Consider the following 13,148-nt stretch of genomic DNA (forward strand, 5'->3'; position numbering starts at 1 on the left):
TATTCAATATTTTGGAGGAAAAGTTCTAGTATTAAAACAAAATGGGACAACATAAATAAAAATAAAACATTTTGTATTCAATTATATGAAAACAAAGCTATTCATACTGGTAAAACATTTTCATATGTAACATTGGTTTCCAAATTCTCTTTGCAGAAAGCCTAGAAAGAAAAAAAAATCATTTAAGAATAAATACCAAATTTACGTTGAAACAATTTTGCAAAATTATAACTGATCATCAATAAAAAAAACATGCTCACACCCAAGAGTAATTGAATTAGTGAGTGACAGCAAGTGATATGCAAAAGTGAGCTGTGGATGGCCTATGACCCACATGAACATGACATAAATCATATATGCTCAACCAATGTCCCATGGACCAATTGTGGCCTTTAGAGATATCTGAAGTGGCCTGCAACCTCAAAACAAATTTTGTAAAAAACTCATTAAATCATTATTCATTACAAGTATTGTTTGGTTGATCTGTGGTTATTCCACATTGTCCCGTTTCACTGTGGATCCCAAGGGACTGCGTTTAGAGTGGTATCAAATTAAAAAATGGAGATACTTCCTATTTTAAAAATGATCCTGGTTTTTCATTTTAAAATTTTCTACATCGCCACATAAAAATTCATAAGAAATTGAAAATCATGAAATATTTTGTTGGATTGTGACTCATGATAGATTCCCAAATCACTCGAGGAGCCCATGAAACATTAAAAAATTCAATGGCCCACAGCACATTTTCCGATCACTCAGGTATAATGTGAAACATTTCCAGACCACTTGAGACCCATGGCACATTTCCAGATCATCTGAAAGACCCACAGTGCACCTCCAGATTGCTTAAGTGGCCTGTGGCATATTTCCTAATGAATGATCTGCAGCACACTTTTAGATCATTTATTTGGACTACGGTGCCACTTTGAACCTTAAGATGAAGTCCACCAATCCCTTTATAAAATAATATTCAGTCCATAGCAATGTAAAAGCAAGTTGTTTTCTCATTAGAGCTCACGGACCATTCTCCCGTCTGTGTTCAAGGACCCCTGGTAAAAAAAATCACTGACTTGAGTGGCATGTAACACATTACCAGATGATTCAATAGGCTGCACTCTCCAAAAGGTTGAGTACCCTTGGCGTAAGTGTAAGTAGTGCTCTGACAATAGAAAGTCTGTTGCTCATGGGAGCAGTCATACCTGAATGCATTATGGGCAAGAATCTTAGAAAACAAAGTAGATAAATGACAATAGTAAAGCCCATGACAATAGTAAATTGTCATGGGCCTGCAAAAACAGTCAGAGGATGAATTTACTACCCTCCCTCAGTGTGGCACCAGATCTGACTCCTCCCCACCCCGGCTGTGATCCTGATGAAACTAGTTGTTGAATATGCAGCACAGAGAAACCTTGATTATCCAGAGTAATTGATATACAGGCATATATGGATAAATCAATCAGTGTTTCTGGATAATCGAATAAATGTACAAATTTGAAAGTCGAGTATCTCAACTGTAAAAATTATAACTGAGTACACATTCAACAGACATTGAAAATTTGGCCATCCTTCACTTTTTAAACTGTATCAAGTTTCTTTAGCTCCATTATTTCTGATAAATAATAATTTTGTCTTAATGTTGATCCAACCTAACAATTCCTTCATTAACATTTTATTTGTCATGAGTAGGAGAATTTGGGACTCTTTGAAGATAATTTCCTCATAACTAAGGTATCTGATATTACTAATAGAGAGTTACAGATAGCAGCAAGAATTGGATAATTCAGATTTTACTGTAGGCCTATATACTTACAAAATTTAATATATGATCGTCTTAGGGTATCAGGAACAGCCAAGGACAAAATAAAGATATATATATATAAATCATGAAAATTAATGAAAATTCACCTGCAATCTGTTGTTAGTAAATCCATAGAAAAATGGGGCTGAAAATAAGTATCTACATGCAAATCAAGAAAAATCATGTGAAATTTTACTGGCTTGAATGCACAACAAATTGAGAGCTATGTACACATTTAAATTTTTATACTTCTACCCTCTGCCCCCACGATAATCTTGCACGATAATAGCACCTTAGGCAAAGTCACTTTATTACACTGTTATCTAAGTTGCATAGTAAGAGCTTTTTTCTCTGTTCACAAGCTAGTTATTTTAAGTTACTAAGCCAAGTGGTAATAAGCTCATAGTCTATAAACAAAGGGAGCACTCAATTGGTTAATGAAATATGCACAAAAATACTTCAGAAATACAGAGATATTTATAAACTAATATTTGCAAAGTTTCAGAATGAATAATTCCTGACATGCACTTAAAGCACACAAATTTTTAAGGATGCCCCTCTTTCACATTGTTGAAACTACTGTCCACTGCTCCAGAAAGAAAGACAGATGATTGATGACAAGAAGAAATGTGTGCAAAAGTTGAAGAATGAAAGCCATCACAAGCTTTTGCAATTGCCTTATCTTTAACTTTAACGTCCCATTGCAAGTGTGATTAGATGGGAAAATCTTCACGTAAGGCACATCAATTGCACCTTTCTCTTTACCTTATGTGAACCTTATTTATGTTTACCTTATCTTTGAAATTTCAGATTGAAAGCATCACTTTTTCAAGGTGTTGCATTTTTAGTTTCCAGTGATTTAACAATCCAAGGAAGTTTAAATTTAATTTTTTTTTTCTAAGTTTAGCACATAGGGTTTTTTTTTCTAAGTTTAGCACATAGGGTTTTTTTTTCTGATTCAAAATAAAAACTCTGAAACTAAATTTTATAAATCAAAGGATACAATGAATCTTCAGGAGGCATAGAGACCTCACCATAATAAATATACCTCAATAAAGTATTGAAAGACTGTGTTGATGGGATCATATCTCCTATAGAAATCTACAGAAAAAGAAAAAAAAATCTACCTAAGTTCAATTGAAACAATGAAACTCTTGAGTTACACGAACGATAATATATATATTTCAAAAATCTATTCTCTGATTCTATGCATCATGAGATTTTTCCCACCCTATAATTTGGCTGAAAAATATATAGCTTATTAATATATATAGCTTATTAATTATCTCTTAATCAAAATATTTCTGCATTAAGTAAGAAAAAAATACTTTCATTTTTTAATTAATTTTAATTATTTTAATTTTATTATTATTATTAATGATATTAATCATATAATTTTAATTAAAAACTTCAAGCAATCGCTTGTGGATACACAATATTTTTGTTTGTCCATCTGGTGTGTAGATGTACAAATTTTTGCTATTACCAACACGCGAACAGGCGACGTAAAGCTGTCCGTGTGAAAAACTGGGCTCAAGTAGGTTGATACCTGCCACTACTAACAACTGGCCTTGCGCTCTGTTGATTGTCATGGCAAAATCTAAACGAATCGGGAACTGTAATCGCTTGAAAGTGAATGGCATTTCTTCAGTGATAATTGGGGTACGTGGAATGAAGACTTCTTTTTGTTTGTCACATCCAGTTAGAATCGTTGCTTCGATGATGTAATTGTGCAATTTTTTCACGCAGAGTCTGTTGCTATTGCAGAGTATCGGTGTCTCCAAATTTCTTAAAATCATTATAGGTGCTCCGACTTTGAGGGTCAAGTTGTGTGGTGGCACACCCGGAATATCCAAAGAGTTCAGAAATTCTGCAGGATACAGAACTGTCTGCGCTGTGTCTGTGACAGTGTCAACCGATTTGTAAGATGTGGAGTCTCCCGGAATAATTTTTAGGATTTTTCCGTTGATCTTGTTCACACTGTCATTTTTCGATGCCAGAATCGCTTTCTCACAAAGCCACTCATGGTTTTGGTGATTTTGTTGAATGTTTGGGAAGACTTTGTCTGCAAGTTCTTGAACCGAGTTTATATATATAAGAACTGGCAAAATCCATTAGGGAACGTTATCAGTCCAGTGCTTGGGTCTACGGGAATTCTTCCATTGCCAAGTTTGATCAACTGATGTCAAAATGATAGCAATGCTGAGTCATTTTGCAGTTGAACTCGCATGTTGGTGGATAATGATAATTTTTTAGCTTCGTGCCAGAGTGTTGATGATTTGAGGCAAGCATTGAGTTCATCAGCTGGCGTTTTATTCTCGGTTTTGTCGTCGTAGTTGTTGTTCTCTGTTATTAGTGACGTCATACGTCATTATTCAAACGCCTTTTAAGCATTTTTAAAATTGAAACTATATCTCTACGATGGGCGGTTGATGAGATAAAGGCCGCATTAGCACTTACAGGACACCTTGTATACAGGCAAGCAAAAATACCCGGCGCTACCCGGGTTTTCTTCAATTACTGGGAGGATTGGAAATGTGGCAAACCGTTATAAATGAATAAACTGTTATAATAACAGAATTAAAGGTGTGACAAACCATTCTAAAGGCATATATTCCCGTCTGAAACGCATTGTTGGAAACCACGGTAACCGAAGTAAACGTTCCGAAAGTAATTGTTGAGGCCCCAAAACCATTGTTGCCGGACAGTTTTTTGCCCATTTCGGGCATTTGCCCAGCTCTGACGAACTTTTAAAGTCGCCTACGGTTCAATCCCGGACCTGTTTGGTATATATGCAGAATCTGGCGACGATCGGTCTAAAACTGTAGATTTGTATAAAGAGCATACATACATACATACATACATACATACATACTTTCACATTTATATATATTCTATAAAATATACTGTATAAGCACCACTTTCACAGAAAGAATAACACAGACCTGTGAAGTTATGGGAAATTGTCTGGAGTTGGTTAACTGTGCCCAAATATAGTTTTTATCAATGATTTTGAAAACATCACACTTTTTCCGTCCTCACCTGAAGATTTTTAATACAAAATGGACTTTGATTTTACAGGAAAATAACTTAAAAATATGAGCAATTCTAGCTGTTTCCAGATCACCCATAGTAGTACATTTTAGATGTGTAATTGATTACCATTGGATATTGTTCTATCCATGTGGGTTAAAATGAAGTACTTAAAAGTACTGTCAGAAGTTAAGTAAACGAATGGATATGAAAAATTTTCCGTACACAATTTTGAAGCAGAATTATTTGACATATTTAGATTAAAATCTTCTTATAACCCTTTCAGCAGCACAGCAGAAATCACTAAACCTCCTTCAATGTGCCATGTCTTTTTTTATGAAGTAGGCTGTCTTCTGATTTTCAGCAGGTGCAAATCAAGAAGCATAGGGAAAAGTGTTTCATTCAGAAATCAACTTTACAAAATATTTGGGCTTGCCAATGCTGAGATAAGAGGTTTTAAAGGAGACAACATATCTCGTCAATGCTGCTTAAATGGTTAATTGTCTGCAATGGATATTAGTAGATATATCTTTGTATTCTTGATTTTTTCATGCCTTATCTCTGCGAATGAGATTTGATGTAGTTATCAGCATTTATATCTTCATTCTGTTGCCAGAATAAGCTGCTTCCTATTGCCGCTGTGGTGGTCGAGTGGTTATAGTGCCGGACTCATGATGCGAGGATCCGGGTTCGAACCCCACAGTGGTGGTCGGCTGAAGTTGGTTTTCTGTGGTTCCCAACTTCAAGGCGCAAATGCGAGCCGATCTCCCCGTTAAAAAGTCTCGCCACAGAGAGCAACAGTCCTACAACGGTAAATCATTCAACCATAACACTTCACTCATAGTTAGTAAAACTGGGGGCAGATGACAGCACTACACATAACAAGCATTACACAGAAACAAACTATACGTCAGGTTGCACTACACGTACACGCACATTCCCGCATTTAGATTCGTTGGGGGGTTCCGCGGGGTGGGGGGGGTGCATGTGTGGTGTAGCAGTAGTAGGTAGGGGCTCGGGGATCCACGATGTTCTTAAGTCAGCCACCTCGTTGGGCAGTTTGCCTGTTGTGGCGTTGTATTTGTATTTGTATTTGTATCTTAGGACACTCACTCGGATCACTTATCTATCCCTGCCTCCCCTTAAGAATAAATTTTTTTTTGTAAAAATGATTCAGCACAATATTGCACTAAAATAATGCACTCATACAACTAATTGACTGTAAATAATGGGGACTAGATATACAAATAAATGTGCTAAACTTTTATCTATTTACTAGTAGGTGAAATACAAAATCAGGGAGGAAACAAAAATTAATGGGTGATGATTTCCCCCCCCCCCCCTGAACTGAGAAAAAAAACCATGGGAATCAACTGTTACTACTCAAACAAAATTTCCATTGCAGGCCTGTGTAATTAAAGCAATATAAATTCAACAGATAATTTCAAACAACATACAGTAACAGTGTTGTTGTCAGGCATAAAAGATCTGAACATGGCTTCAAAATAACTACACCGAGCAGCAAGTACAGCTTTGTGAGCAGGGATGAAGTGATCACCTAACTTGAGAGTAATATCACAGAATTCCTTTCCACTTGTACTCAAGAAATGCTCCAGATCCTGTTCCAAAGTAGTACCTTCAAGCAAAAAAGCAAGAGCTTAAATTAACAAAAACCAGAAAATGGAACAATCCTCAAAAATTTGAAAAAAAGGATTCTGTTGACAAATGCAATATGTAGTATAACCTTGATTATTTCGCTTAATTAGGACAAAACAAAGATAAATTGAGATTCCTGTACATAACTGAATCCACATCAAGTCAAAGGTCTAGTGTCATCTATACTGATTATAATCGAAGACACATTTGATAGATATTGTACACAATTTTGAAGCTTTGCTCTGTAGCTGTATCATCAAGTTGTTTCAATGAAATTAATTTTGATGAATTGAAACCCTCTTGCAGCTCCAACTGAATAATGACTTTGAAGAAACACTCAACAGGATATCAAGGAAACAGGTATTTTTTGGATGTTATGCTGAGGTGAATAACGGCATAACATCCGGAAAAAATCTGGTTCAAGTCCTGGTGGAGACCAACTAACTTTTTTTTCCCATGTTCACCTCAGCATAACAACAAGAAAATATCTGTTTGCTTGATATCTTGGGCTGAGAAAAAAGCTGTTTAACTACAGTTAAGTCGTTACTTATTTGCTTTAGCAAAGTCTCACACTTCACTAGAAATCAATGCCAAAAAAATAGTTTCAACTAAATAACGGACAGATAATCAAGGTTCTATCATGCACATATAAGCATACCCAACGAAGTAGCTAAAAAAAAGATATGTTTATATCCAAGAGAAACCTAAATGAGAAACATCAAGGGACTGAAACAACATTACATCTTGGAAAAATTTCCCGTTTATAAAGGTATACATCAAAGCATTAATCATCAGACTAGCTTTTGATTCCATTCCAAACAGGTTTTCATCTCATACAGTGTCAGTCTTAGACAGGTTTCACTGTGCTATACATCATAATTTTTTTTGATAGTTTTTATAATAATAGTAGGTTACAGAAACTAGCCAAAAATACCTGCAGAGTCGAATTGTGGATCTTTCATCAGCGGAAACCCCAATGCTCTTAAAATCATAGGCATCTGCCTACGCCTGATGATTTCTACCATTAATGGTTGCGATACAGTTTCAAATTCTTTACTCATGACTATCTTGTTGTAGTTTGTCTCCTTCACAATGAATTTGAGACAAAACTCCTATGACAAATATAAACAAAGAATGAAGGCACAGAATTTCAAACACTAAAGTTTTTTTAAAAACAAAATTAGTTATTTTTATATACTATGAGAGACGTATTATTTTCAATTTCGACTCTTCTAATTTTAAGTACACTTGGACATTAGAAAAACAAAATGAATAAATCTGAAATTTATTTATTGTAAAAAAAAATTTCATAAATTAATATCATGTTAAATTGTTTTTAAAACAAAAGCAAACTTTATTAGCAGAATATGGAACAAGAGAAATAGTTTGTTACCTTGATGAAGTCCAGTTTCAAATCTGAAGCATTCTGAAAAGCCACAAGAACATTTTCTAGATTGATGGCTGATTCTAAATATTGTATGCAAAGTTGTTCCAGACGCCTCATGTGAAACTGAAACGTTATCAAAAATATACATATCTCTATGAAAACAATGAAAATCTTATATAACAATGCTCAATGGATTGTATAAAATTTATCATTATTGATAGAATGTATCAACACTATGGGAAGTGTGGGACCAGAGAGCAATATCCTTATACAGTGAAATCTTCCATAAACGGTCACTTTTTAAAAATTATATGGAAGTTTCAGAAAGCAGTATGATAACATAGTGGGATAAATCAAGAAGATATCCATGCTTAGAATAAGACAACAATAACCTTTTTTATCGGCATATATTTTGAGCCACCTCGTTCGGCAATTTGCTTGTTGTGGCTTTTGGTGTATTTGTAATAAATTTTACTATCCATCAACAGATGCTTCATGTTAGTGGACAAAATTTTCGAAGCTATGGGTGTCTGTTATCAAGAGGTTCCACCGTAGTGGGGATTTCTCAAGATTTTCACTGAATATGCATTTTTGGTACTTACATCTCAGACAAGTGCACAAAACATTCTATATTTGAAATAAAGCTCATAAACATTTTTTGGATAATTTTTCTTTTGATTTAAATACACTTCTTATTAAAAATTTTATAAATATACAAACACATCATCAATTCAAAAATAAAATTTAGCAGACTAAGCATAATTTAAGATAACAATACATTTCATGGAAAAATTTTTTTGAAGATTAATTTCATTATCACAAACATACAAGGCTTTTTTCCCCCCTAAATACACAAAAAGTAAAGGTCATAAATTATTATCAACAAAAAATACTTTGAAGAACACATGAAATCATATATTTTCTAAGCATAAGATTGAATAAATGGGATAGACATTGAATAAATTACCTGCACGGCTAATCTGTACACATTTATCATCAAAAGAACTACTTTTGTGCTCATTGGATCAGCACCTGGAAAATAAATTGTCATTGATTTGTCAGATTTACTATAGAGGCATAGTAACCTCTCCTAGGAGGTCATCTCTAAAGACAGTTACTATGGAACTTGTTATTTGACATTATTACTCGAAATGCTATTTTCTCTTAGCCTGTGAGTGTCAACTGCAGTAAGTAAACATGCATTATAATGGGAAACCATTCAATGTATTTGTAGATCTACACATGAAATATATGTTTACAAAAAAAATTTTAACATTGCTAAAATGCTGACCACTTGAACATGTTATAATGGGTTGTAAATTAACATCAACTAACAGCATCATTTCATTATTTTTAAGTCATTTTGCAATACAGATCCATAAAGATAATGATTAGTATTGATATTGATCCAATACAGATCCATCCATAAGATACAGGTTCTTTGAACAGGAGAGAGGCAGATGATGTTAATTCTCTGTGCCCTCACCATCATATATATCAAATGAACAAATCCATGACTATGAACAAATCCATGTAAGAAAACATTGGGGAAAATATATTTTATGTTGTGGTCGAGCTGATGGAAACAGCAGCAACAAGGAATACATATTTGCTCAAAAAAGTCTTTATAGAAAGTACTAGAGACAAGATAACCTATACTTTCAAATTTCGAGCAGCTTTTTTTGAGTGTTGAATATATATTTGTATAAAAAAATTGAGAAAAAATAGACCACAGCTCACCCTTTTCATGGCTTTTAAATGCATTTTAGTCATTGCAACAGTGAAACAATAACTTTTAGAATATACAACAAAAAACAATAGACTCTCACTAATCAGACATATTAGACCAGAGTTATGTAAAATCACCAAAATCATTGGATTCCTGGAAGACAGTTAAAGAACTCTATATGAATAATGTAAACTTCTATGCAAAGACATGAACAGGGCTTTATGATTTGGGGGCCTGAAATTCAAACATATATTCATTGACTAACGAAACACCTATGACCTTAGTATAACAGGGGTTCCATAGTATCTGCTTTTTTGCCCAGGGTTCCCCCATATCAAAATCTGGCCACAGACATGCAGTAACATGTTTTTCTCTTCCACACACAAAGGGAGCCAGCTTGAAAATGCTGGATTATACAGAGTCCACTGTATGAATAAAGATTTAGGAAACAGAAGTTTGAGCTGTGGAATACACGGTAATGCACTATTTCATAATACATAATCTTGAACGTTATGCATAATAAATAAAATAACTAATAGCTAAAACATGAATGTGATATTTCTAATACTTCTCATCTATATTTATTTTAACACAGTATAGTATTGAGTATTAACTAGAGATAGATATAAAAACAGGAAAATAGCATACTTTTAGATGTGGGGTCAATGCAATCAGTATAAATATATGTTAAAACTAATTCGAATGCTTCTGGATCAGCATCTGGAAGTTTGACACTCAACATGGGCCATGATTCAGGTGATTCTCCATAAGTTGATTGTAGCTGCTACAAATGAAATATATTTAAAAAACTATAGAATTGTTAAGTGAAAATGAAAAAGATATTTTTATAAGCAAACACCTTGTTGGTGGTGCGAATCACCAAAAGAAGAAAATTGAAAAAAAAAATCACTAATAAACAAAACAGGGAGCAAAATATTTTTTATAATCACCTTATCACTCTCCTTCTCTTTTGCAAGTCTAATCTTTGTAAGAAGCCACTGCGATCTGGCCGAAACAAATGCAATGTGCGCTAAAATCTTTTGTTCTTCCTGCAGAACATCAAACAGAATAAAAAAAAAGAAAGACCATTAAAATAATATACTAGGAAAAAATGTGTGTAGACCCAAAATTGGAGAAAAAACTACGACTAGACGCGTTTCGAAACTGTATGAAGTTCCTTTATCAGTTGCAAAGAAACAAATTGGAAGATTAGTATAGTGGGAGTTACTCGCTGTTCTAAATAAAGAGTTGAATTGAAAAATTGAATTTTTTAAACTTGACTCTTTGTCTGGAACAACGAGTAACTCCCGCTATAAGGAGTATTTTCACTATCTTCCAATTTTTTTCTTTGCTACTGATGAAGGAACTTCATACCATTCCGAAACGCATCTGGCCGTGGTTCCTTTTTCCAATTTTGGTCTACACGCGTTGTTTTTTGCCTAGCATATTGTTTCACCCAAAAGGTAATTCATTTCTACCATTAAAATAGCTATTTTTATCAGAAAAAACAAAAATTTCAAGAAAAATAATCATTGTAATCAAACAGAGCAAAAAAAAAAAAAATTTCTCAAAAATTATACAAATCTGAATTTGACACAACATAATTATGATAAATGAAAAGTAATTAACAAATAAATAAACCTACCAAAAATAACATTAATGGCAACAATGAAATTATTTTCACTGAATGGTTTACTCACAGATCCAACTAAAAACTCCATATCACAGAACAGTTGACTTTGCAAAAGACGTCCGAAATCTTCATGCAAAGTGCACTTGGGATACCGAGAAAATTGAAACCTATATATTTCACCACTTCTTACATGATGGTCAACAGTTCCCCCAAATATATACATTGCATCACCTATCACAGTCGCTGCATGAAAAAGTCGACCAGTTGGCACCTAAGGGACAAAAAAAAAAAAAAAAAACAGGCACTCGCAATTCCACCAACTTGATTAACTATATTAGGAGGTTTCAAAAACCTTGAAATCTAGGGGTTTTTTTGTCCAACATTCTTGAGTTTTTACAAAGGCAACACATTTCTATGACCCTTCATTGACAGTTAATCAATTTTCATAAAACATTTCCATTTTTTTAGAATAAAGAATAAAATTTTGCAATGGGGGAGATGCTAAATGAAAAGATGTTGAGTTACATTGAAAAGTAGCAAATAGCATGAATTTAAGAGTTTATCATGATCAGGATCACTTGATTTCATGTGAAAATAATATGTCATTCAGAGACTAAAATGATTATTTCAATAAAAGAGGAACAAATATATGATTAACATATTTTTAAGTTAAATTTGTAGTGACTGAAAGAAATTTTAACATGAAATAAGCCAAAAAAAAAAGAGAGGATTCCGATTAAGACATCTAGATATTGAGACCTCTAACTTTGAGGCATAAATGCAAGACGGTCTTCCATTTGAAAAAGTCTCTCTGCAGATAACGGGCAGACCATTGATGTGAAACTTACATAACACAAACCATGCATCTGAAACTTTCATTTCTAAAGACAGATGGCAACAGCAGTAGAGCATGGAACACACATAAATCTGACAACATAAATAAATACATTAGGGTAAGCATTCACTGAATTGTAAGAAATTCAAGAGAGGAATTTTTACTAGGTATGGTTAAGTACAGTAATAATGTCACCCCAGGGACAGAATAAAAATTGCTTCATAAGAAGGGTAATGAAGTTACTGAAGGTATGAATGAGAATTACTCAGTTATGAGTAATCTTAATTCACTAATATGCTGGCAGAGACCAATACCAAAGTGACTTCATAGGCCAGACGATGTTAAAAGTGATGACATTATATTGAGGTCTTACTGTAGTAGTTGTTGTCAGGACCATACAAGAGAAACTTATAGAGTGAAAAAATTTATTCAACAGAAAATGCATAAGTATAGGGAAGTAATAAAATTGAGATTTTTCAAACTGGGTATCTTATTTGGGATATATTTAAAAATGAGATACATATATTTTTTTAAATAGGAAACATCTTAATTGAGATCTGTACATTATGAAAACCTAAATGAACATATCTTACTTCACTATCAGGAGAAGGATGTATGACAGACCAGGTTTGGGAATCCAGATCAAAACTGTAAATGGCAATATACGTACATACATTCAGTCAAATATTTGATTTCATGGAAGAAAAAACAATCATCTAAAATGATTCAGTAATTAATTTTATACATTGTGTCAGTGAATCTAAATGTGTGTTGTGGCTTTCAGGAGCACTGTCAAGCTATCCACCAACGACAAGCCATGAAAAACTGAAATGTGCTGACACTAGTCTGAATTCAGCTAATTCCAATTACTATTGCCACAAGGGTGCAGCAGATATATGATTCTACATGTTCCATTCAAAAGCAGCAACCTGCTATCCAGGGGAAGTCATTTAGAAGGATTGGGTTCAGTGTTTTCATATGCCAGATATGATTATTAGAGCGAAGGAGCCAAAGGCTCTGGATAATGCATGGGTGTAAATTTTATCATTTTTAAGAAGGAAAACCAAGCACTACTGA

General features: G+C 33.8%; 1 protein-coding gene across 6 annotated transcripts in view; it reads right to left on the reverse strand.

Annotated features, from left to right (window-relative positions):
- The window catches only part of Lztr1 (Leucine zipper like transcription regulator 1), a 29,149-nt gene that overhangs the window by 3,498 nt on the left and 12,503 nt on the right, over nucleotides 1-13,148 (reverse strand). For all 6 annotated transcript variants that reach the window (XM_089238122.1, XM_089238088.1, XM_089238130.1 and 3 more), the window contains 11 exons: nucleotides 12,665-12,719; nucleotides 11,304-11,507; nucleotides 10,554-10,652; nucleotides 10,252-10,387; nucleotides 8,842-8,906; nucleotides 7,881-7,997; nucleotides 7,422-7,599; nucleotides 6,289-6,467; nucleotides 2,802-2,899; nucleotides 1,906-1,957; nucleotides 108-161 (listed from right to left, as the gene is read on the reverse strand). In XM_089238122.1, coding sequence (XP_089094248.1) covers nucleotides 108-161; nucleotides 1,906-1,957; nucleotides 2,802-2,899; nucleotides 6,289-6,467; nucleotides 7,422-7,599; nucleotides 7,881-7,997; nucleotides 8,842-8,906; nucleotides 10,252-10,387; nucleotides 10,554-10,652; nucleotides 11,304-11,507; nucleotides 12,665-12,719 — 1,237 coding nt within the window. The remainder of the gene's footprint in view (nucleotides 1-107; nucleotides 162-1,905; nucleotides 1,958-2,801; nucleotides 2,900-6,288; nucleotides 6,468-7,421; nucleotides 7,600-7,880; nucleotides 7,998-8,841; nucleotides 8,907-10,251; nucleotides 10,388-10,553; nucleotides 10,653-11,303; nucleotides 11,508-12,664; nucleotides 12,720-13,148) is intronic.

The sequence above is a fragment of the Pholcus phalangioides genome, unplaced genomic scaffold (assembly GCF_987345545.1).
Source record: "Pholcus phalangioides strain wild (caught in Gottingen) unplaced genomic scaffold, Ppha-v1.0 ptg000002l_1, whole genome shotgun sequence".
Taxonomy (NCBI): Eukaryota; Metazoa; Arthropoda; class Arachnida; order Araneae; family Pholcidae; genus Pholcus; species Pholcus phalangioides.